This window comes from Fringilla coelebs (assembly GCF_963513975.1).
Source record: "Fringilla coelebs genome assembly, chromosome: 1".
NCBI lineage: Eukaryota > Metazoa > Chordata > Aves > Passeriformes > Fringillidae > Fringilla > Fringilla coelebs.
Window position 1 is genome coordinate 145,130,429 of NC_140028.1, and position 27,330 is coordinate 145,157,758.

General features: G+C 38.9%; 1 protein-coding gene across 4 annotated transcripts in view; it reads right to left on the bottom strand.

Annotated features, from left to right (window-relative positions):
* Positions 1-27,330, bottom strand: part of RBM33 (RNA binding motif protein 33) — a 103,017-nt gene that overhangs the window by 42,094 nt on the left and 33,593 nt on the right. For 3 of the 4 annotated variants that reach the window (XM_084203919.1, XM_084203917.1, XM_084203920.1), the window contains exons 8-13: positions 25,835-26,040; positions 23,747-24,050; positions 18,554-18,612; positions 2,534-2,693; positions 1,273-1,604; positions 511-753 (exon numbers count right to left, since the gene is read on the bottom strand). In XM_084203919.1, the coding sequence (XP_084060045.1) occupies positions 511-753; positions 1,273-1,604; positions 2,534-2,693; positions 18,554-18,612; positions 23,747-24,050; positions 25,835-26,040 (1,304 nt within the window). The remainder of the gene's footprint in view (positions 1-510; positions 754-1,272; positions 1,605-2,533; positions 2,694-18,553; positions 18,613-23,746; positions 24,051-25,834; positions 26,041-27,330) is intronic. The other variant, XM_084203918.1, reaches the window with a different exon arrangement.

The following is a 27,330-nucleotide window of genomic DNA, read 5'->3' on the forward strand; positions in this document are numbered from 1 at the left end:
TATAGTAATATTGTCTTGAGCACTGCTCCAGGCTGTTGTCCTACCCAACCTACCAAACAGCACAATATGCTGCATTGGAGGAAACTCACAAATCAGGAGAGGCATAATCTGAACCAGAAAACTGATCAGCAGAGGTACAGAGAGTCTTTCAAATCAAAAGAGTGTCACAAAAGTGGGCTCCCACACAATAACAGACTACCAGCAGTTGTAAAGCCTTATAAAGCAAACCTCTCCTTCACCACCCCTTCATTGCTAGTTCTTGGGCAACTGCAACATCTCCTATTGGACCCAAATCAAAAAGAACACTGCAGACCAGAGGAGAAAGATACACATCATATTTTTCAATGTAGATTATAAAATGATCAAGGCCGAAAATGAGCAAAAAATGGTAAAAGGAGAGGAAAGAGCAGGAAGGGAATAAAGAGAATTGAAAACCCACGCTGGTGAGTTTTGAAACCTGTGCTTACATGCCTGCTACTCATGGAGGACACTGTTGTATGTGGTACTTACATGCCTTGGCTTCATTGGACCCTGTCGTGGCTGACACTGCATCCTGTTGTTATTTGGCTGCTGCTGTGTGGCTTGCATGTGAGGCCTGAACTGTGGCTGGTTCATGGGCATCAAGGGCTGTGGAGGCCCTTGGAGATGGTGATGCTGCTGCTGCTGCTGGTGATGGTGCTGCTGTTGCTGCTGGTGATGCTGCTGATGAGGCTGAGGTTGTGGCTGAGGCTGTAATGGAGGATGCATGGGACCCTTCACATGGAAAAAAAAAATTTTAGTTTCAAGGTAATAATCTCTGGAAAAGCAGCTCCAGCCTCCTGAGTCCTCAGGTCAGTAAGCAGCTACAAAGCAGGTTACACTAAAATCATACAGAGGAAAGAACAGACCAACCAAAGAGGTGCATGGTCGTTCTACTCTTAAACCTGTGTAAGGCAACAGCTGAAGTAAAAAGAGAAAGACGAATTCAAGGGTTGCTGTCCTCTACCCCGTTTTCTAATGAGGTTTACCCCGGCCCTCTGCACACCCCCGAAGCGCCGCCCGCTTCCAGCGGCCGCAGCCCCACGGCCCCGCTGCGCGGCGGGAGGAGCCCGCGGCCGGCAGAGGGCGCTGCCGCCCCGCGCTGCCCCGGCACCGAGCAGGACCGGGCACGGCGGCGGGGAGAAGATGCAGAAGATCCATCGCTCCCCAGGCACAGCAGCGACGGCACGGCGGGGCCACCCATCCCCCTCGGAGCCGCCACGCTTCGGCTCCGTTGCTCCCCCAGCCCTGTACCTGCATGCTGGGCTGCGTGTGCGGGGACAGGAAGGGCTGTCCCGGCGCCTGCAGGAACTGCTGCCGCGGGGGGATGAAGGGCCGCGGGGTGGCAGAGCCCGGCTGGTTGAAGTGCAGGATCCCCACCGGGCCCTGGGGCTGCATGCTGGGCCGCACCGGCCGCTCCCGGGGATACACCGGCTGCTGTCCCTGCTGGTTAAAGGCGGGCCCAGGCGGGCTGAACGGCATCGGGCTCTGCGTAGGAACGGGATGGGCGCTGTTCAGAAGCGGGGGAGGCGGTGGCGGTGGGGGGCTGCGCTGCTCAAACAAGGGGTGACCCGGGAACCTCGGATCTGTGGGAATGAGAGAATTCATTCAATTATCCAACCTGGTCTCAAGAATCTTCCTCAATATTAATTCCTTGCCCAACCTTCCTGAGACACAAACATATTTCAGAAACATAAAGCTCTAGTCTGATTCGGAAAATAACCTGAAATTTGCAGAATGCAAAACTCTACGGGATGTTTTAATTATAAGAGCTACCCTCAAGGTTATGTTTCTCTTGTTCCTGTCTTTTGTGTATAAAAGGAATTGATCCTTGAAAGACCGGCACAACCGGTACTCTGCTGGAATCAGCAATACCTTTTGGAAATTCTCCTTCAATAAAATCAATGAAGGATTCCAGTGATTACAGTTTAAACCACAGAAGAACTCATAAAGCACTGACACCATTTGCTGACCAGGTATTTAGCTTATTTTTACATCTTGTACGTGTGTAAAATATTTGCAAAATATTGTATATATACACATTAAATATATGTGGTATAAATATAAACATGCACTTATCCTCTCTTTTGTTTGCTAGACTGTATCATTTTATCTAACCTTAACGAATTTCTTACACTACACACACATGGTCCAGATAGTTTAAAGAGTTACAAGAAACCCAAGTGTATGGAGAGTACTTGTTATCCAAATTATAACAAAGTGCAACAACCTCACTGCAACAATGACATAGATATTATTTTTGTGTCTGTATAAATATCTGGATTTATGGCAGTTACAGGTGAAGATGTATTAAAAAAGTAAAAATCCACATCAAAAAGAAGTAAAAATATACTAGACAACCAGAATTTCTAGCATGGTCCAGCCTGACTACATCAAATGGGATCTCCCAGCCTTCAGGTTCTTCTGAACACTTCATGTTGTGGGATATGCAGGGACAGTGCAGTCACTTTACAACAGGTGGGTATTAATTGTTAATGGGATTGAAAATGCTCACCTGCTAAGAAGAAAGGATCTCTGTCCTGAGGAGGTGGAGGAGGGAGTGGTGGAGGTGGTGGGGGTGGCCCTCTCCACTGGTCCTGGATTGGCAGCCTCGGGGCTTGGGAGAAGTTGGTAGGAACTGGTCCAGGTGTATGCTGCTGGAAGTCTGGAGGGCCCTATTTAATAAAGCAGAATTAAAATTAAGGCTACCATCCAGAAATTTATGTATTGTCTGCTATAACTTTTTTTCTCACAAAAATACAATTGCTGTATGAATTATCTCCCATCACCTGTACAAATTGACAGCCCTTACTGAGTCATTCCTGCACAATGGAAGATATATTAAACCCGAGTAGAGTATCTTGAAATGAATTCACAATGTTTTAATAATCACTAGCACCACAGGAATGCCATTTCTTCTCAAGCTTATTGAAATCCATGCAATTATTGACCTTCTTTCCCATTAATCCAAAAAAATCTGAATGTCTACTTTAGAAGACATTCCTGACATTTATCTTCATAAAACATACTATTCTTCATCGTCAATTTAGCACAATGTAAGCTACAGGAGGGAGCAGCTTTACTTAAAAAAGAAGGGGGGGAAGGAAAATTTATGACATCCAGATAATTAAAGAAATCATCTTTCTAAAAGAATTAAGAGGAGAGTAACATTTCTGGCTATCCACAGTTTAGCATCTGAAGCATTTTAAGAAAGAAAATTTTGTACTCTTTCTTCCAGTAAGGCATTGGATTTTTTCCTTTTTTTAATGTCTTTGCATATTGCAGGAAGCAGTATGTTAATACAAAACCAGAACTCTGCAGAAGACACATTTAATTGCGTAATTCACGCTATAATTTTTTTTCCTTTTATATCAAAAGTTGACAAAATACATTGGCAACCTCTGATATACAGAGTAAGCTTTGCTTCACATAAATTATATTCTCAACAATTTCCTTATTATGTGAGTAAATCAAGTAAGTAATGAAAATCATCTGTGAACATCCTTGCTTTCTATAAAGATTCTGAAATCAGTGGTGAGATCTGTTCTGTCTACATGTGATGCTCACCTTGAGGCTTTAAACTTGCATTGCTAAAGACAAGCTTTTCAAAACAGATTCCAGACCAAAAGCTCCCTGCTAGACTGAAGTATTGTCATCAGGAAAGGACCAAACAACTAAAGCTGCAGTAGCTTATCTTTTATCTCTTGAGTTGACCTCACCAAGGGTATGCACAGTCTCACCCTATGACATTTGTATTGCACAAAGACTGGAATTTTAGGATAAGAATTTCTCACACAGCAACAATGGCCCTGGAGCATACTCACTATCAAAGCAGCACAAGACAGAGCTGCTTTTACAGCCTTCTACCAGCACAATACAACTGGGATTGGCAAGGCCCAAATAAGTAGATGAGAAGCACCAAGGATCAGATCCATTATTAAATCTGTGGCCTCCTGGAACACCTGAATGGGGATATGTGAGATACTGAAACCTCTTATTTGGGACCAAGACTGTGACTACTTATGTCATTATACAGCCATCAACTGTAAATACATTATCACTCCTAGAGATTAAAGGGTCTATATCCCCTTGCTTCCAGTCAGCCAGTCTCCTGTGGGTATTTCATTCAGTGAAAAGACATTATATTACACTCAAGCATGACAGTCCTCATAACATACACACTATTTGTAGGAGGAGCTCTACACTTCTGCAAGTGAACAGTCACAGCACACAATATTCCTGCCACCTTAGAACTGACTACTGCCTTTGAATTTCACAGGCTGTCTGCAAACAACAGCAGCTGGAGCAAGATAGAGCTGTTTGGGATGGAAAAAGGTAACATTTATTTGTTCCATAAAAACCTTTTCAGGTTTAGCTGAACAAGGATGTTGAACTGCTTTGCCCTTCCCTCATGTTGAGCAGGGCAGCACTGGCTGCCTGCCAAAAGACCAGCTGAACACAAACCTTGAGGATCCTGACCCTTCACTCCCAAACCACACCTCCAGCATCACTGCACACAGGAGCTGCCAGAGCTACTTTCAAAATAAGGTTAGATGCACACCCTCAGCTCAGAAACTTTGGTGACAAAAGCCTATTTCTCAAAGTATAGAGAAATTTCGCTCCTGCAGCAATACACACACAGCCCTTCTACATGCTACACATCCTTGAGGGAGGCACCCAGCAGACCCACTCATTTTTAGCTATTTATATTTTAGCTGTTTAGTTATTAGTTTACCAGTGGATAATGCCAAAGGTCATTGCAACAGGAGCAAGGCAGAACCCAGTCCAACAGGGCACTTGCACACAAGATGGTTTTAACCTTACATCTGATTTACAGCACACTCATCTTGCATCTCGGGACAGAGCATGGTCTTGACAACCTTTTTTCCCCATTTTCAGAGAGCTTGACTCAGAAGCTCTCAAATTCCTCATAGTTTTCCCTAGACATATGCCTACACATATCTTAGTAATTTGTAAATCAGCCAGCAAAAAACAAATTACGTGGAAACTTACTGAAACCTGGGCTAATAAATCTTAAGTGTCACATATCTGCCACCCGAGCTGAAGAACTGCAGCAGCAATGATGTGTCTGGGCTTGGTTCCAAGCACCAAATGGCAGGGCAGTGATCATGGTCTCCTCTACCTGCTTCTTCCAAACTCCATGTATTCCTGCCCTGGCTGAGGTAACAGATCCTTATCAGTCTCTCCTCTCACTCCCAGACTTTGGTTTTAGTGCTAGGCTGAAAGGAAAGAGGCTTTGGCTACAAACTAAGCAGCCATCTCTGCTTCTCAACCACATTTGTAACCTGGCCTCAAGCATTTCCTCAACATTAATTCCTTGTCCAATTTGCTTTTTTGTTCTCTTGGCCCTGCTCACTCCTTCAGATATATTCTATCATCCCCATCATGTCTTTCACTCTGGACACTGGTTCCTAATCCCAGCATGGATCCAGATTCCAGCTTCCAGACTCCAAGCTGGTGGTCTTGTGTTGTGGCAGCTGGTCAAGAGCTCCTGCTTGCCCCCCTCAGCCCCTGATTTCCTTGTCTGTACACTTACACCAGGCCATCTCCCCTCTTTTTCCTGCCAGGGAAGCAGCAGGCACAGGTTGAAAAAAACCCAGTATGTTTATTTTAAATAAACAATTCTGTACCAGCCTTCCCTCTCCGGCCAACCTGTACCCTCATTATTATGCCCAGATTTGTCTCCTCCTAAGGCAGCCCTGAATTGCAAATGCATGGAAAGTCCTGCTGAATTTCACACAACTCTTATGTACTGAAACATCCTCAGTGCAGCAAAACTCAGTTTTCTTCCCTGGAAAATGAGCAACAATAAAACATTTCTAAATAACTCACTTGGGCAAAAAAGTATTTTTCCACCATTTCAGTTTTGGAATGAAAGTATATTTGGAAAACTTCAACCAAAAGGATTCAAAATGAGGCCAGCAACCAACACAACATCTTGGTTTAAGCCAACAAAGTCTGTTAGTATTACACACACTGAGAGTGGCTTTATATTTCCCATTATAAAGAAACAAAGAAAAAGCTTATTTATGAAATAAGCTTTAGGTAAGTTTTAGAACTGAGTAATACAAGGTCATTTTAAGTCCAAGAAAGCTCACACTTAAAAACAACAACAAAAAACCACCAAAAAAAAAAAAAACCACCCAAAAACAAACAAACCAACACCCCCTCGCCCCCACAAACCAATAACCAGCAAGACATTTTACTATTAAAAATAGTAGCAATGCTGATTTCAAGCTCCCTGTGATCTTCTGTACCAAAGGTGTCCAGCCTTTGGTACAGAAAAAGATCCCAGGGAGCTTGAAATCTGCTTTGATTCTTGTTTAAGAATCAAAACATTTAGTGTTCTCTAAATATCTACATTGATTTAACACAAAATACGTATCCAACTGTTATCCAAAAGCTGGTGTCAAAAGATCTCAACAAATGCTAAGATACATTAAGAATTTTTTTTCTCTAGTTAGCAGTATATGTCATGTAAGTACATGCCACAACCCAAGTTAGGGTCAAAATAACTCTTAAAACAGTCCAAGAAAGAACAAGAAGGAAATATGGAACTCTTCCTATTGGCCTCTCTTTTTTCTGTCCCTAGCAATGAAGAACTCTGGGTTTTTTTCCACTTTTTAAGATTCCAGATTCACTAACAAATATCTACTTATTTGACTGCTGAGCAGATTTTAACTTTGTGTCTGACATTTCGAAAAACTATTAAATTATGACTGATCACATTTCTTGGCTGATAACCAAAGGCCAATCACGAAAAATTAATTGCAAAGACATTTGTTATTTGCTGAAAAACGAATTACTAATGTTTGCTTCTTAAAAAAAATAAAAATTAGGTTGATTCTTTCCCTTCTTACAGACATAAGATTGACCTCCACTTCTTTCCTAAACCAGCTTTGCTTCCATATCCCTAAAGATAAAAACTTCTCTGCTAAATAACAGTATAAACAGGGAGGGGGAAGCTTATATTTTCATATCTTACATTGCTGAGATTTTTCTTCTGAAAAAGCTCCCAGGATAATTCCAATAGGAATTCAGTTGTGCAATTGATTCATATCACACACTCCATGTGAAAACTCTAACATTCAACTACTTCCAGACACACTTTACTCTTTTTAAAAAAGACAATACATAAACTGTGATGGGTATTTTTCTAATTATGAGGTCTTTGTCTATTATTCTCACATGGCATTATGTTTTTTTCCAATTCAATAGAAATACAACACTACTACCACTTCCACTTCTACTTATGTCAAATTCAAATTGTCCTAAAAAGAAATATAACAGTTCTCCATTGCTTAAAGCTTTTGAGTGTGGGCTTATTTTTGGCCTTTTTTTTTTTTTTTGGTGTGTGTTTAACAGTAGTTAAACTATAATTTTAGTAGTGGATTATTTTACCATTAATGTTAAACTCTACATTCAGCAAGTATTTGTTGCTAATAACCCCCAAGTGCCCTCTGGTATTTGGTGGAAAAGACCACTCAGAGCTATTTAACTTCAAAAATTAATGAAGAGCAGGTGCAAAAGCCAGGTTTCATAATGGTCTATTTTTGATAAAATAAGCATACTGTAACATAGATGCATAATAAATCTTTATATGCACAGTAGTTACTCCCATTTTTCATGGTTTTGCTATCCGGACAGTTTCAAATTACACCCAACTATTCAGTACACACATCAGCAGGAGTCCCTGCAAAAAACATTTTAACTATTGCTTCACCATTATTACATCCTTCAGGAAACTTCCTTACTCAGTGTTCAGAGCACCTATTTTTAAGCTAAGAGATTCCAACTTAGAAAAGAAAATTGCAAATTCATATGATCAGCCAGTTCTACATCTCAGTCCAACATTGGGGCCAACTCTAACACGGAGGGAAAGGACAAAAATTTATGTGCCTTCCCAGTGAGATCCCACAAGGCTGGTTCACATTCATACAGAAATGGTTACCATGACAGCTACCAAATGTCCATAAGAATGACCCAGCAGACAACAGCATCTTCTCCTGTTTCTAAGGAAAGCTCTGAACTCCATAATTTAATTTATCCTCATGCAATTTTATTTTGAAAATTCAAGAAGAAAAAAAAAGATGGTGCTTAAGAATACAAGACCTGAGGTCTAGAAGGAAATTACACTGGAAATAGGATTCTGTATGGATTTTTTTAAGAGAACACCATCCCAGACATTTCAGAAATACTTCAAAAGAGAAGGTAACACCACAGTGAAGCACTACTGACAGATATTTTGTCTTAAATCTTTGATTTGGTGATGTTTACTCTTCCTCCCACACACACCATAATTTACTGCACTTCAGACTGACATTTTTATACAGTTCTGAATAACTGCATGTTGTACAATTTCCCCTTTTACTAATTTCAATTACTCAGTATAGCTAAGGCATGACCTACACCTTATCAATCACTTTTGGAAAAAAAAAAAGGCAATGCAAACTTGTGTCTACAATTCATTAGAGTTGTGAATAGCTCATTGAACATGACTTTCACACACTCATGCAATCCCACCTTCTGAAAGAACATGAGATAAGGTTACTTTAATCCTTTCAAAGAACTGCACTATTTTGCCTTCCTTTTATCCCTTTAAATATCCTTCCTAGTTAAGAAATTAACATTTTCTCTCATACAATTCTTACACAAATTGTACTTTTACTTTTCTGCATCTCTTGTTAATTACATGATGTTATCTCCAATAATCTATTCATGAAGCACAGATAACTTTGGTTACCAATAAAAGAGAAAACTTAGCATAAATTGCTTAGCACAAAGTTAATCTTATAAAGCGAGGAATAAAGAGGATCTAACAGCTATTATATGATTTATCAGCTTCTCTAAAAGGGTCAGTCCACTTTCTTCATGAGACTAATTAAATACCTTAACAATGTCATTGAAACGTCATGAATCTTTCAATAAAATACACCCTGCCTGTACAACATGTTTTCACTTATTAATCTCACTTAAAATGCAAAGAACTAGGAGAACCCCATTGACAGTTAAGCAGGGCCACAGTTAATTCTTCTTATATGGCTTAAATGCAAAGAATAATGACCACTATAACCTATGACAATTAAAACTATAGCCATCTGTCACAAGATGTTAATCCTCTTATTTCAGCAGCCCCCAGACTTTTCAAAAAGCTTTCCTAAACTGCCTAACTCCTGTGCAATAAACTGACTTTTCATCCTCTTGTGTAGGAAACCCTGCTCATATATCTTGGATATGGTTCAAAAATTTCCAAGTAGAAATATGTATCTGTATCTTCCATGAAATATGGGTCTTCAAATTTCCCAGTATTTTTTTTAGTTTGTACAGCACACAGAAAGGAATGACTGATGGAAAATTTATTATAAAATTAATTTTGATACTTTTAAAATACAGTTTCAATGATTCAGTATTGCTCTTCTGATGTCTATAACAATCATATAAGTCCATCAAGGTGAAATAAAACCTAGCAAGCACCAACGGTTTTCTCAAATGATTTGGGAAAAGATCACCTAATATAAAAGACACACCTTGAATTCATGCTAATCATGGACAAAAAAGTTCAGAACGCCCATAGAAGTCCAGACAACAGTTTTATGCTACCCACATATGAGTCTTTTCAAAGTTTCTGGAATATATTTTCTGAGGGGAAAACATATAGAGATAGCCAGGCACTGGTTCCAGTCTATGGACTGCACAGATCCTGGCACTACAGGCAGACTGAGTCACAGAGAATGGGTTGATATTTTCAACTGAGCTGAAAGTACTTTTTAATATTAAAATGTACCACACAACTTGGATAAGCTCCTCTCTGACTCTACACAACTCCAAGAGATAAGAAAGAGTGTTGGGAGGCTTATGTAGAAGTCCAGGTCATCTGCAGGAGAAATCACCAATGCCCAATTTCACTGCTTAGGGCCTCAAAGTAGAATTCAGCCAACATGGTAAACCAGTACAAGCAAGGAGGGAAAGACATGGAATCCCCTGTTATTTAAGCCAACTCATGATGATCAAATAGTTAAAATAAGTTACACAGGCAATGCAGACAAAGATTGCTATTCCCAGCAGAATGACAATCCCTAATAGTTCAGGAGACTAAAGCTAAAAATTTTAACTGCTGTATACTAAAAGTGTCCCTTTTCAGCAAGTTTCAGGGCATCCCTGCAATACATCCAGCAGAAAGAGATTCATGTTGCAAATGGAGACAAAACCACTCCCAGCTTCAGTGTGTTTCTAAGAGAAGTACCAAAGCAGATGGGCCCATAAGCAACCATATCTCCACAGGAGAACTTCTGCTTCAGAGTCCTTAATGAAATACAGACATAGAAAATGTACTGGCAACAAGATCTCAACTCTAGATTTTCATTCCTAATTTAAAGTGCTGATGTGCAAAAAAACCACACTCCCATCCACCTACTTGGTATGGATGAAGGAAGAGTGCCCCCAGCAGAGACAGGCCATAATGAGAAATTGTGTGACAGACAAGCCTGTTGCAACTTGCACAGACTGAGGGGAAGAGTAAACCCAAACTTCTCAAACCACAAACCTAAGGAAGTTCTTTAACACTAAATTCTTAAACTAATTCTTCTGGAAGATTCAGTTGCACTTAAGTTTGCATCCTGTGCAGGAGTGGGGTGTAGAAGAGTGCATGATCATTTTTGTTTTGTGCCATCTAACTTTTACGGTTAAGTACAACACAAACTGGGAAAAGAGTGTAAGAGACATTAATGTCATTTAGAACAATGAACCCTCCCTTGAAAGATGAGGATTTCATCGTCATTTAATCAGAGATTAAAATCCTTCTGCATACATTTTGTGCTGACAGCCAACAATTTTATGGATGTGTAAAAAATTAGGAACCCCTCCTGCTGTCAGAACGAAAGAGATATGGTCTTTCCCTTGGACTTTGCAGAAACTAAGCCACAGAAATACTATCATGGTGTTTATGTGTATCTTGGTGGCTTGCAAGTCACTAACAACTAGAACAACTTGAGGCTACAATTAAAATGGATCATGAATATCAAATTCAAGAGTTCTACATTACACTCCAAGGTTGAAGTTGCAGTTACAGTTTATTTAAAAACAATCTCAGAACCTCAATGGGACCTGGGGAAGATGCTTCTTTCTTTAACAAGAAATGGTCAGATTGATACAAAAAAAGTCAAGAAGCAGCCAACTTTACAGAAAATAAAAATGAGAATTTCTGCTACCCTGGACTTTGAAAAGGCCCTGATTACTTAGTAATCAAATTACTGGATTGATGGTTTTTAGTTCTGTTAGGAAATTTCATTTCCGAGATGTTTTGCACATCTCTGACCTTACAAACACACAGATGTGAGAACTTCATATACTCAAGAGTTCCCAGTATGTCTGCAAGTACTATTCATGCATTGGGTAAGAAGGCCTGAACATTTTCAAAATTTTTGAGTACCCTACAGTCAACCCATAATATCTCTCTGAATTGCCTTATTTTATTGTAACAGTAGTGACTTACTGCTTCATAATAAAACAAAGCACTTTAACATTCTAAAGAAGTAGCAAGAAATGAAGGCACAGAAGGTGAACAAACACCAGTTTATAGATTTACTCTTTTTCATATTGTGATGACACAAATGTACTGTTATCTTTTAAAAGGACATTTACTCATCTCAGTGAAATAGCTTAAGATAACTATACTAACATCTAATACTCTCTTGTATTACAATAGACACATTTTTGTTCTCTATTCAGTGTTTAAGCTCTAGATTACTCTTACTGTACTGTACTCACCAGACTGTATATTTTAATTGGATTTCTTTATAAGTCTTGATTTCTGCAAAGTAACTCTTTAATAGTGCTTAATTAATGGCAAAATAGCACATGCATAACACTTTTCCCTCTTTGCACTGATAAAAGTTTGTGCTTTGTTTACAATGGCTTTTTTTAAAGCTTCACATTTCATTCACAGAAATACACAAAAACCAAAGTACAACCTACATATCTAGATAAACAAAAACTTTATTACTGTAAGGGTGCCTAAGCACTTGCACCATCCTTGGAGACATTAAAAAACCGTCCACACATGATCCTGGGCAACTGGCTTCAGGTGGCCCTGCAGACCAGGGGGGGACAGACCAGGTGACCTCCAGAGGTCCCTGTCAACCTCAGCCATTCTGTGACTGTGTTTAACAGGTATTAAAGCTGAGATTGAAGAAAATCTACCATCATTAACACAGGGGAAAAAAAATCAACAACACTGCTTTTTCTTGGCTGTGCTAAACAGCAATCACCTTACAGAAAGATAAATGACAGTAAAATATAAATGCACAAGTTTTCTGCTCCACTTTACTGCCTACAGAGCATGTGCACAGTGGAGCCAACATGACAAGTTAAAGGGTTACTGCATTTAGAAACCAGCTATTTCTCTCTTATTTAATAGCTGTTACCATCATGTTTAGCTGCTGCTGCTCCTCCTGCAGATGGGAATTCATTGATATGATTAAATTTGATGGTATGATAATGTATGGTAATCGTGATTAATCAGAAGCCCACTAGCAAATGGAGGATGTTGGGTATTATGTCACCTGCATTTTAAACTGCTTTCCCTCCATGGCAGCCTGACAATACTTGACAGCTGGAGAGATCTCATGCTGCATTTGCTTGCTACTACTTATAGATCTGATAAGAGAAAGTGCCCATCATTCCTTCACTATCTTAAGTGCTGTAATTACAGAGCTTTGCAGTCAAGTTGTGAAAACTGTACCTGTTAAAAACCAAAGCCTTTTGCTAGCTGCTGAACAAGCTCTGTCTCACATCTGCAAGGGCTATAATCTGAAAGAAATGTAATTTGATGCAGCAGTCTCATTCAAACATGATTTGCATGAAATGCTGTGTAAAGCAGTATCCAAGAAATGTCAATCAACGCCACCTGATACCATGTATTCTGTTAAATGGAAACAAAATGCTTTCTACACTACCTGTGATCTGCCACTACTACACAGCAATAGAGGGAAAATTTCATTTACTGTTACTCATTATAGTGAAGCCATAGCTAAAGCAAAATAATTGTGAGGAAGTAAGAGAATCATTTACACAAGTGGGTTTTTATTTCCATTAACAGTTTGTCTCCTACACATGTACTGCTGCAAACGTGTACTAAATATCAGTTAAATGACTGCCTGTGGTTAGAGGCAGGACTCTAAAATTTGTCCTTCTATGAGACTATGAGTCCACATTAATAACAGTTGCTAAAAAACCCTTACCCACATGTAGCAACTCATGACTGAATTTGAAAAAATGGGGGGAAATTCCGTCCCTATTTGCATTTCCTACAACACACAACAAACACTTTTTCAAGGAGTTTTGTTTTCAAAAGCACTGCAAATTTCTGCCTCCAAATCCTGTAAGAGGTGGTGCAGCCACAGACCCAGGCCCACTGTAATATAATTAAGCCAACCCATGTTTGCTAAAATGATGGTGGGATGATCCATGTCAGTCCCAGAATCACCTGAGAAAAAATAAGTAATGTACCTTTTATAATTAATTTGTATAGCACTAATATATTGTTTTTTTAAAAGAAATGTTTCAAACAATTGACCATGAAGGACAGCAACTTCTGTTTTGAGCAATGACTAGTCACTTGTTTAAAAACATCTCAAAATGAAATCAATAAAGAAGTGTTTAAAAACAGTGTCTGGAACACAAACAACACTTGAAAACTCAGAAATAAAACTACTGATTCCAGAAATGATGGGAAAATTAACCAAAACTACCTTCACAGCAAGGAAGTTCAACTACCCTTCACAGCATCCATTTGAGACACCACCTGATGTGCTGGAGATCAAATGGAAGCAAGCTGAATGAGAACATGAAGAAAGTTTACTAAGGTTTTTGCTGTTTAAGGAAAAAAATGTATTCTTTGAGATAAAGATTATTTTAAAAATAATTTCCAAGTTCCAAAAGCAAATAATGTCAAAAACCCCTAGGAATAAAGAAGACATACAACATAGGCTATTCACAAGGGCCTGAGGGAAAGTCACCTGATAAAATCTTAAAAATACTAAATAAAACATTTATGTTTTACAATTCAGCTTCTTCAGACATGAATCCAAGAGTTATCTGAAAGACACCCACCCAGTGCACTAAGGGGTTTTATCAAAAGAGGAAAGCTTTGTGCATTAAAAAACAGCAAAGCCTTCCTGGCACAAAATAGTCAGGTAGACACTGGTGCCACTTCATCTTGTGCTTGGTGCCTCTTCAGACTGTTCCCAACTTCAGCTCTGAAACTCAAGCTGACCAAAGTGGACCAAAGGTGTCTGTAGGCTGAGCACCTGCCCAGCTCATCCCACACCCAGGGTGACAGCTTAAGGACAACAGCTGAATGAGAATTCGTCCCAAGTTCCTGAGAGCTTGCCTGGCCAAAGGCACACAGCTCCATTAACAGGCTCTGCTCTCTCTGCAGCTGCGGCAAAGGAGGATCCAGGTCCTGGACAGAGGGGGATGGCCTCAGACCTGAGGAATCCCTGTCTTCTGCCTTTAGCAGTGAGAGGAAGGTTCTCCCCAGCTCCCTCTTCCCTCCAAATGCCCCACACTCCAGCCACAAATCTGGATGCTAGGGGTACCTCACAATTTCTGGCTGAAGACTGACACCCTCCTTCTGCCACGTTTCATCCCAAAGTGACATGACAACACTTCTTTCACTTCTGTGTCCATAAAGTACTGCACACATGTGTCAAGTAGTATTATTACTTTGGTGTCCATAAGTTAAATAATTGGTGTTTGAAGCCAAAAACTTCTATACATTTTTCTTCAGGCAAACACTGAAATATTTCAGACATGGAATGTGCTGGTGGACTCAGATAAGCTGACGGTCCAGATTTTTACATCCCTTAACTTCCAGCTTCACACTCACTAATGCTCTGGCCTCTGTAACAGTCAGTGCCTTTATATAACAAAAAGTGTTTTGAAATACCTCTTTCATTTTCTATTTAATCTCCTCTTCCCCTGTTTTACCCCATCTTTCTTCACAGAACACAGGAATTGAAAGAGAAATTAGCCAAGATAACAAACACTGGATGAAGGACAGAAATATGTGTAATATAAAACCCCCCAGTTCCTTCCCCTGCACTGGGGCATCCACAAAAATTAGTAAATTGGTCAGAAAACACATGAAAAGTTCAGAAGAGCCATATGAGCAGTATGTGAATAAAGTCTTCTGTGACCTTCCTGTAAATGGACCAGTCTGCAAAGCAGACTGCTGTTTGTGACATACCAACTGTGACACAGGGACAGGAGCTCTGGAAAAGGCCTCAATCACTTTAGAGCAAAGGCAGAAGATAAAGCCAGATCTTCAGAAGGACTCTGCCAAAGAGGTTATTTAATCTATTCTTTAAACTCTTGAAAGAAAACATGCAATCGGCATTTGCACAGGTCCAGGTTAATTCAAACCAGGCTTTTAGACTGGATTACTATGAACTACAGCCACAAGAACAGTACAATTCAGACAAACAGAATTCACATCCTTAACTCCAGATCCCACAAGTGCACTGTGTTTCTCAGCTGTGACACACCTCAGATCCACCATTATTCAGTCCTTGTCAGTTACAAATAGCTCTCAAACACCATTCACACCAAGTCACCTCAAATGCTTAGAGAGTAACAGGGGAGACAACTTGATTACTTGATTGAAGATTACTGTAAGTGTTAAAGTAACTCTGTGCACACCACACAGATTCATTCCCCTGTATCTTTTCCAGTACGCCCTCTCTAAACATTCCAGGAGTTAAGTTTTAAGAAAGAAATAACTGAACAATTACTTCAGTACTAAAATTGAGATTTAAAATTAAGGGAATTTAATCAGCCCCCACTCTAAGCAGGTTCAGTCCTGATCAACACTAGCCTGACATAGCACTACATTATTTCCTACAATTTAGGTCTCACACCATATGTTAACACGCTCATTACGACTTTGTTCAACCCTTCAATTACATCCTCCTGCAGAAGGTTGTAAGAATTAACCATTACATGGTTACAAAGTCATTTCATCAGCCCTGAATTAACAACACCTGGTTTCCAATAGATTTAGGACTGGCAATTGATTAGCTCTGATTGAAGCTCTTCCCATATTTGGAGCACACAGGCTCTCTGCACTGAGAGGTTTCTCTCCTAGATAAGATAGAAACTCAGAGACAAATTTTTCCTTCAGTCATGGCATTGCCCATTTCTGGTCTCTTCTTGCAAGAATTTAATTACTCTTCATGTTTCCACCTCTGTCACATTCAATGAAAAGAAACCATCCAGTTCGAAGTTCAAGGGGAAAGCAGACTGCAAATATTTAATTCTAACCCCACTATCTTTTAGAAGCAAAGCAATCAGAAAAATCAGTTAACTATTATCCTTTGATTATGCAATCTTAAAAACAAAAGCAGACTCAAGTTATTACATATCCAGAGATTCTTCATACAATGAAGAAAAGGCTGAATGAACTGTACATAGTCTGGAGTAAGTCTTTGATCTTTTTCAAATGGCTTGTCAAAATTGTCTAACCACTGCTGCATTGCTTTAAGTCAACATTTATACATAAACAAGTGAATTATAACAGCACAAAGGCATCTGACATGTAACAGCAAAAAAGGTAGTTCTGCAAGATAAAACGTTAGTCAGAAAGTAAATTTGTCTTCAGCTCAAGAGCTAACATACTACATTTAATAAAACAAACATGAGATATGTACACAATGACACTTAATTCCTAATCCTAATATGACTGATAACCCATGCAAAATTCATAAAGTACTTCATAGGGGAAGTCCACTTCATAACTCAGTGAGCCATGGAAAGATGAAGCAACTTTCTCAGGGTCATGCAGCATGTTACTGCTGAAGTCAGAGCAACCAAATGACAGTGCCAGACCCTTGCAGTTAAGTCAGCCCTCCTCCTCCTCCTCATGAAAATTTAATTATACTGACTCTTTTCTGGTGCACTGCTTATATAAATAAAAAGACAGCAAGCAGCCAAGTTTTTCCTGCAGGCTAAAGGAGCAAGAGTCCAACCAAAAAATGTTCAGTTTACTTTATTCCCTTTTAAAAACTGCTGCATTTAGATTAGTTGGGTTTGTAATACTTCTCAACTTGCAACCCCAAAAGTGAACAGAACTAAAATCTAATTTCACACTCAATTTAAATAAAAATTAATTTCCAATTTTTCTACACTGATGTAAACACACTTCAAAGATGCCAATTACAATGCCTTTACAGATATTCCTTATCCTCCAATTTATTTTCCATCCCAAATTGAGTTTACTGGCAAATCAACTTAGTATCAAAGAAAAACAAATGCAAGACACTTGTTTTCATAAAAAATAACAATTAAAACTACTTTCAAAATGTAAATAAGGTCTCCCCATAATACTAAAGACTGCTGAAGAAACTATTTCCTCTGAAAACCACAATATTTTTTAAAAAGCTCAAAAATATTTTCTTGAAGATATAACATGAATATACTTAATGAAACAGTGGGTTTACAACTTAATTTTTTAAGACTTCATAGAAGAAATGCAGCAATGTAAGACTGTTTCTCTGCAAAACACAGATATCACAATTCCTCAGCCATAAGCTCTGTATGAAAAGTATTCTGCATTAAAAACAACCAGGTCTGCACTGGGCAATCAAAAGTCACAGCAGGTTTCTGAAATTTGCTTCTTTCCAGCACATCTGATCTCTATGCCAGAGATACAACACAGATGTTCAGACATCTATTTTCCTCCTTCAGCACTGCACACATCAACACATTTTTTGTGTGTTTTATATATTTAGGAAGTATAATATACAGATGTTTACTTGAAAATACTTTAGGTAATATTGCAACCTAGGTCTTTTCCTTATTTTGATACCATGCTAACCATTTCAACTAGAAATTTAGTATAACAAAACTGAAATGATGAGAAAAGTTCTAGAAGCATATACTCTTTCCAATCATAGAGCTTAAAAAAATTATGAAGTGTAATTAGCCGAGTGAAGCAGCTAAGTGTCTGATTTGTTTTCAAAATTAGAAACATAAAAGAAAGCAAGGTCATGCAATGCCAGTTCTATTTTTTTATATAAAAAACATGAGAGTGTTGAAATACCTTTAGTAATGATAAAAATGATTGCTGCATTTTACAATAAATACATATTACTGCTTTTTAAGCTTAGGGATTATTTCAAATAGCCTTTTATTATATCAAATAAAATAAGGATTCTATTTATACAGAAAGAGTCGAGTAATAAAATGAAGCCCATATTCCTTAAGACAAGATGCATTCATGCCTTTCCCACTGGAGAGACTGGTTCAACAATTTTACAGTTAAACAGAATTAATTCTACTCTCAAAAATCCATTGACCTTAAGCTTTTAACAAACATTTTCAACTGCAGAGTGTATTGTCAATATTTACAAATCCTTAAAATTATATTTCACTAGAACAGCTTTTATTTGCTGTATTAATATTTCCTTGCAAATGTATGCTTATCCATATCAGAGAAGAAGAAACAGCTGCTACTCACAGGAAATCTCTGGGGTCCCACAGCAGGTCTTGGCTGGGCAGGAACTGGCAGCAAGGGCACTGAAACAAGAAGCACCTTTTAACACCATTTGTTTTACCTAACAGTTGTTGTAGTTATTTCCAAAAGCATTTGCAATAAAAAGCCATGATTTTACTCTCACATGTCACAGTTCCTACAATTAACTTTAACCAACCGTTCCCTCCCCTACAACATGCAACAGGGCAATTAGGATTCTCCTAGTTAATTTACATAATTTAGTTCTGCTTTTTCCAGAATTAAATTGCTCCTTGTTGCAGGAAGGCAAACTAGAATAGTTATTCAGCCAAAGACATCCCTTAGACAAAGCTGACAGAGACACTAACAATAATTTCACGTTTCAAATAGAAGGGTACATGATTAATTTGCCTTCTCAACTTCATGCCACTCAACATTTCCTAGGCATCTCCCAGTCTCACCACCAAACTACCACAAGAAACATGGACATGAGAGACACTTAACTGGTAAAAATCACTGCTCATGAGGGTAAAATTAGGCAGGCAGCTGCAATTAACAGCACACAAAAACTACTTAGTCTGTCTGGCCTTGCCACCACAGTGGTGTGTGCAACTGTGATCACAGAACTGCTGATCTCAGATGAAAGACAGTGATTGCATAGGGATACCAAGAAGAATCAGGAGACCTTTTGCTGAAAAAATAACCTCTAAAACTAGTATTTCAGGGGGATTAACATGGATGATTTGTCCTTACAACTGCACTTTGAAATGCTAGTCACAAAAAGCTATTTCCCAAAACATTTACTTAATGTTATGGCAAAATGCACGAAGTGCTACAGCTGGATCACCTTGGGAACTGAACCTATATTCCGATCTCAACGCAAAGTGTAACAACAGTTTTCCTATTTTCCAGAGCATTTTTTATTTCCTCTCGCAGTTGTGTAAGTGGTTAAAGATACAAACATTTCCATGTTAATGAAAGGCCTAGAGAAGTTCAATAAACCATTTCCAACCACACAATGTGTTTGCTCATTTACCAAAAGCTTCTAGTAAGATTCTTCTCCAGTTTGTTTTTAGCACTTCTGAAAGTGAGAGGAAACCATTTCCCAGGCACGGTTAAACACTGACTTTGCAGACAGCTACTGTGTCACACTTCAGAGCAGGAAAGATATTAAGAAATGCTTCTAGTTTGAGAGAGAAGTTGGGTGCATTTCCCAACACAGAAGTTGGCTAAGATGCCTCAAAAATCCCTTTTCCCTTGGCAAGCAAGGCACAAGAACTAATGCATTAGTGGTTTTTTTTTTAGTTATGTCCATGTCTGGCTTCTATCCACTTTCATTAAGAACTTGTGGTTTGCTGGTTTAGAGACTGATGGGGTAAACTAATTGCAGCAGTCTTTCAGCACAGGAGGACTGTGTGCAAGCTTTGTATCACATTACACCAGAAAATGACTGGAATATTTTCATCCTGGCTTCTAATGAACATCTGTCGGTATCAAACAGCCATGGCCACACAGAAAAAAACTGGTAAGATGCTCTTGACAGACCTAGTCCTAAAATAGTTCAGGTATTACAGGTCAAAGAGGCACTGAGAAAAATAGCATAAGGTGGGAAATGTAGAGAAATGTCAACTGAACTAGAGTCTATTTCAGTATCCTGCCTCCAGCAGTAGCATATAAATTCATATATTTATATATTTTCAACAAATTAATTTAATACTCATGAAAGATAGCAGTTCAAACTCTGTGCCCTTTCAATCCTTGGACACTTGCTTAAGCAGCAAAGAAGTCTCAAGCCCTCATTTTCTTGATGTCAAATATTCCATAGGTGTGAAAAGTATGTTTCAAAAATAATACACAGCATGTTGTAAGACACTATTTTAAGAAGATTAAATTGCTTCTTGCTATAAATTCCAACACTATACTGGAAAAGATGAAGAAGCAATTCCCACACTGATTATTCAGGAGAATTACAATGTGATTGTTCCCAAGACACCAAACAGTTTTCAAAAGGTAAATGGCATAGTGAGCTGCCATAAACTGCTCATTAGTTCATGTCAATTTTGGCAGCACCACAGGATCCCTGAAATAGTTACTTGTGGTATAAACATTTAAGGGGAAAAATGCAACACCTATTATCACAGGTTAAATCAGTACTTCACAATGCATCTAAGTACAGTTCTCCTGCACTAATAAATTGATCATACTCAAGCTTGGACACAAATTCAGCAAAAATTACTACCTACAACTCAAAAGTAATTTGCAGAATAAGACACAAAGAAAAGATAAAACTATGAGACAAGCTAACAGATACGGGATTTAAATGCCACAGGAGGCACAGCTGAACACCAACTGCACAGTACCTGCAGCAGGTATCCACAGAGAATCATCTCCTAGGGGTTTGATAGACCAAGTCTTTAATCATTTATGAAGCTTCAAAGACTAAAAATAGTACCAATCCATTTGAAACAAAACTGACTTGAAAGTAACTATTTTTTTTGAATCAGGATTCAAGGCTGGGCAGGGAGATGGTGGCCACTGTAAAGAAATTTGCCTTTGAAACATCAAAGGAATAAGCCAATGATAGGATTCTTCAACAGTGTTTCTATTCCTTTTCAGGCTGAAGTAGCTGTCTACTCAGAGCTTTATACATGGTATTTTATTCACATGAAAATTTTGTAACAATTTACAGGAGGTTTAAAAAATACTGATACAGTCGATGCATTTCAAGACTAACTCAAACCAAAAAGATATTTAAAAAGTGTATTTCTATGATCTGCAGTTAGGAAAAGTGTCCCTGGTGCTGACAATTAGAAGTGTGTGAGCTTTATCCTGCCATAAAATTAGAGAGGAAAAAATGCCAGTCTACACTAAAACATGACAGCACACCATTAAAATTACCAGAACCTAAGTGTGCATATCATGCACTTCCAGACATGGCATTTTTAGCTTCTAGGCATCACATTTTCAACAAGAGAATCCCAATAAACTTTGCACCTATCTGACTGTATTCTGCAATGTATAAAGCCCCTCACGTATCTACAAATATGTTCAGCCAAGAAGGGGCAGGCCATCATCAAGAACACAAAGTCAATCTGATCTCATCTTTCCTATGAGCCTGAAAGAAATAAGGCTGCAAGTGAAACACATCCTTTTGTTGCCAACCACCAGTTGAAGCCTACTGGGGCTTCAAGTAGATGGATTAAAGGAAGACTTTTTAAGAGGAAGCTTGAACAGCACTTCTTACACTGGAATTTCCATCTACCACTTGCCTGCAGTGACTGCTTTAAAATTCACCTTAAATGCAAAAACCATGAAGATGTTAGAATTATGCTCATTTATCTACAGAAAGATCCTAATTTCCAACACATTTTCACATTTTCCTTACGTGTGCAAGTGTTTACTTTCATGAAACTAACTGTACTGCTACAGATGAAGACTGAGATGGCCACTACTCTCAGTCACTGCAGGAAACTCAGCTTCCAACACATGTTCTCTAATCAAGAAGATGAAATTTCTACAGTGACTTAAAAGATTGTATTTAATAGTATGCTGCATACCTATTAGCAGCAAAATTCAGCAGTCTTGCCAAGGACTCTTTCAGTAAAATGAATGGCACAAAGGGATTTCATATGAAGCAGCTGCCATCAATACACAGAGCAAAGAATGTCCTTGCTGAATGCAGCTTTTAACACCATTCAACAACTGATCACCCACTCTCCAGGGCTGCTCAGTCTAAGAGAACACCTGAACTTTTACAAGCCAAGTAATGAATGTGCACATAAAATCAGTAGATGTAAGACCTAAAAAAACCTAAGAACACCCTCCCCTTTACAAATCCAATACTACGATCTCCTAACCTGCAGGAGGTACACAACTTTCTGGAAATGAGGATGTACATAAAGACTGAAAAACAGACTGTGAACAAGATCAAGCAAGAGACCTGCAAGCTACAGTGCCACAGACATAGTGGTAAAGCTGAGAAGAGCCTGAAGCTGCCCAGCAATGTCAAAAAATACTCCTCAGACAAAGGGAAGAAAATACACTGGGATACTTCTGACATTAGGCAAAAGCACAAACCCTCAGTAGCCATTCCCAGGATTATGATCACATTATTGCTTACCTAGATAGGAAAGATTTGGTATTGTTTCATAGGGACAGAGAAAAGGTATCTAGAATAGTCTAAAAGCAATTTTTGGTTCTCATTAAACAGTAACTTACTTTGGTAGTGCTAGAAAAATGCACAGAAGGCACAAATCCACAAGATTCTTTTGGAGTGTTTCCAGATAATCTGTCCTGATGCATAATTTTGTGGGAAGCACCACAGGGAAAAGCAAAATAAATTCTCTGACAAAGCCATATGTGAGCAGCAAAACAGACCTCCATACACTAGCAATATTCTTCCCTACCAAATTCCTGCTTTTCATTGGTCAAATCAATGAAGCAAAGATAGCACTGGCTTGGAGTTCTGCTGATGCAAAGGAGGGGAAATACAGAAAACCTAATGGCAAATATGTATAAATATTTATATATTTCTTTAGTCTGTCTTGTCCCAACATAATCAGAAATCAGTGCTATGCAGGTATCTTTTTTAACCCTCTTTGGGATTAAAGACTACCTAAATAAGCAATACCATGAACAGCTTTGCTGAGAGCTGCCCTAAGAAGCATAGCCCAAATGTTTGTGTTAACTTAGAGAAAACACCTGTCTGCAAATCAAAACAATTACAGATGTGCTTCTGTGAAAGGAGAATTGCGGGCATGTATCTTGTCAAGAAAGGACAGCAACTGGTACCTTTCACAGACCAATTACATTGCAAGGAGTGCCTCAGTACCCTCTCACCGAGGTACGCAGTCCTGGGAAATTTACAAATTGCAGTACTTTCCTAGTTTTGAAAAATGACATTTATTGTTTTTTGAAAAGCACATTCTCTTTTCAGTTTCCATTTTTCCTGCTCTTCTCAGGCTTTACATTAGAATAGCAAACATGGTAAAAGCTGAAAAGGCTTTGCTTGTTCAGTTGGCCACAGTCCAACAACATTATGTCTTACTTCAGGCAAAACATTTGTTTCAAGCTTCAAGAAAAAAACTAGCAGCCTGAAGCACATTTCCATGAAGTGATAAACAAACAAATTGTTCCATCTCTGGCAAAGAATGAGATGAGTCACGCTTGCATGACTGGCAAGGCGTTCAGAAAGCTCACCTTGTACAGGCGTCACCACCGTCCCCTTGAAATGCGGATTGATGTGGATGTTCTTCGGCTGCTGAGGGGTCACTGGAGGGGGAGTCATCATTATTCGAGGTGTTTCTATCTGAGGGGGCATATGTAGCCCTGGAGGAGGAGAAGAATGATGCTGATGCTGCAAAGGAAGCAGAGATTGTAACTGTTGCTGCTGCTGCTGTTGTTGCTGCTGCTGTTGCTGTTGTTGTTGCTGCTGCTGCTGTTGCTGCTGGAACAGACTCATAACAGGTTGCTGGTGTGTTGGAATTAACCTCTGTGAGTGAGTCTAAAGTCAGACAAAAGAACAAAGTCACTAGGTTTTAAAGTTAAAATATCCTGACATAAATGAGCACAAAACCAAGACATCTCTGGAGAACAATTAAGGCCAATTATGAACAGAGAAACTTCTTTTCCCTATAATCAACTGGATCCACTAAAAACCATCAGCACAGGAAAGCAAAGGAGCAATCAAAAACATTCATGTGAAAGAGAAGGGCAACAAAGAGCAAAGAAGCACAGGGAATGCAGACACATTCACTCATTTTGAACAGTGAAACTGACTAGTTTCATATATAGTCAGGGCTCTGCATATGTCAGTGTTATTAACTGCAATAAGGTTTATGTGGCAATCACTAGAAATCTGAGTCCTAGTACCAAAACAAATCCACTACCTCTTGTATACAACAGCCTCTCTCAGATAACAGACCTAAAACTAGCAACAAAAGTCAAAACACAAATTCAGATATCAGTGCAGCACAAATTCAAATACTGCTCAATATCAGTGCAGCACACCTATCCATACTGATTGAAGAAAAAATTCATTTGAAAATATCTTTCAAAGGTATCCTTCCAAACATAGAAGAAAGTCTCTGGCTGCTCAACTCTCAGAAAGAAATGGCCAAAATCAGTGCTAATAAAAAAAACAGTGTCTCTTTTCAGAGACATTCTTCTGCCTCTCAAGTCACTGTACTAGATCTCAGTCCTAGACCAGCAACATCCAAGTGGCAGTGCAAGAGACCCAGAGAGGCAACCTTTTAGCAACAAAGGTGTGACAGACTGTTTCTTCTTTCTTTCAGTATACATAAAGCAAAGCAGCTACATAGTATGCACAAAAAGACACTGTGATGAACACAAAAATATTTAAAATCAAAAGAGCTTGCCAAGGACTGCAGCAAAACAGAAAAAAAATATTCAACTTTCACTGCTTAAAAAGCACAAAATTTACTACTGCAGGGCTCTCAAGCACTGAGATATCCACTGACTCCTGCCGGTGACCAGCACCTACTTACTGCTGTTGGAAAAAATCACCTTTAACACAGATAACCTTGTCCTGCAAAAATATATAAAGACCTTGTTCTACAATCCTAGCTTCCAGTATATTTTATGATAGTGAACAAAAATAAGTGTTGACCTCTTGATCACTTGCTGGAGATGGTTTTGGGTTTTGTAAGTTTTTTTGATGGAAAAAGTAAAGTCTTGTAATACAAAGCACAGCAGAGAAAAAGAAAGTAGTGACAAAGCTAAATTTCATTTGAAATCCCAAAATAGTAACTTATCTAGTAGTCAAGTGCAGATTACTGTCCTAGGGTTATTTACCTCCATAGTAGCATAGCTTATATGCAAATAGATTTTTTTAAAGAAGTATCAGCAAAAATATTACCTTGACAGAACCCAGAAAGTATTTTATAAAATGATATTTTTTAAACTACATTATTATAAAGAATGGGGGACTGAACATGTTTCCACGTTGCATACAGACTCCCCAGAAGAATTCAGTTTCTTCTCCATCCTCATGCAAACCAACAGATAAGTCTGACTTTGATTCATCAGTCAAAATGCACTTTTCATTTGGAGGTCTTGAGATTGCTCAAGGTGAAGGCAGTAACAGGACTAAGCACATATTTTACAATCATCATGTCACACAAAGCCCATACTGCCTAAGAGTGCCCTGAAAGAGCAGAAGATCTACACTGGAATATATATTCCATCTGTGCAAAGATTCATGATTTAAAATTATTTCTCAACAACTCCTGCAAGGATGCTCAAAGAATACTAAGGATTGAAAGGTACCATTGATGGCTGGTTTGGCAGCAGTGCAGGCCTGTGATCCTTCATTCTTCCCCTATCATTATTGTCTCTCCTTTGTTCTCCCATTCCGTGGCACATAACTGAGCCTCCTCTTCTCCCTCCTCTCCTGGAGCCGTATCGCCCCTGCTTAAGCTGCCTTTCCCTCTCTTCAAACTCACGTAGTGCTGCTTGGGCTTCTGCAGAAAGCTCTGTCAAGAAAGAAATGGGGAAAATTATTTTAGCTTTGTGTTGAAAAGGTGGAAAACACAATGACAAATAAAACACTGGAGAGCTACAGAAGAATCCCTGCAACAATTTGCAGGCACTTTGATCTCCTTTAGGTGGCATGTTAACATTTTGTTAAAGACATCTTTAAAAGGAAAAAGCACAGATACTTCTGTCCTCTGCACAGGTAAAAAAGCAGCAGATAAATTAAACAAACAAGAACAAAAAGGTTTGGTTGTTTTCTTTTTCAAGATGGTATTGAAGTCTGCCTTATGCTCTAAGAGGAGGCTGTAGCTCCCCTCAAACTATTGATATCTTTAACATCTCACTTATCTGCAGATGTCAGGCAAGATAATGAATCTGCAGCAAACTTTACAGTAAAGGATCTGTTGAGTCTTACATATAAAGAGATTTTATGCACCAGACTCTTCTGCACATTGGCCTATTCCAAAGAAGGAATTTCTGCTTGCTGAAGTGTTTATAGCACATAACTACTTAATTTTTGTTTTACTGCATGTGGTTTAAGAACCAACTGTACTTCACAAGTAGGAATTCCACTGAAGAGAGAGCACACATTAAAATGTGTGCTCAGGTCTAGTCAAACACATGGCTGCTGGTAACACCCACCCAACTCACATCATGGGTAAACACCAGAAAACACATGGTACTCAGCAAAGATGACAAATTTGTCCAAATTTGCTTGGACAGTGCTGACAACATTAGGCAAGAAATGATGCAGTAATAGACCCAGGTAATGAAATCACTTGAAAATACAGAAAAGATCTACAACAGATTTCAGAAAACACACCATGAAAGTATAAGCAGAACCCTTCACCAGGTTTCCCTCACTTACAAGGGGTAATAAACTTTAAATCAAACATGCAGCTGAATCTTTTGCCATGTGCTAGTCAGATCCTTTGTTATCCCTGGTACTGACTGCTGCCTCTAACAAAGCAAAACTAAACTACTAAAAAAAACCCACACTCGTGACAAATAAAAGCATACTTTGAATTAATGTGGTATTTGCTTGTCAATACTACACACAGTGGCCATAATATCAGAATTGAAATAATTAGTACCTGGCAGGAGACATTACTACTCTGTCTCCACGAGATATCCTCTCCCAAGAATACATAACTAAATCAATTAGACAACTAACAGTTTCTTGTGAGTCTAAAGGCCAAAGCTACTTAAACCACCACCATCTTAAACATCTTCATAAGTAATCTCTCTTAGTCTTTGAAGTCGAGGATTGACAGAAGGGCAGAAAAGGG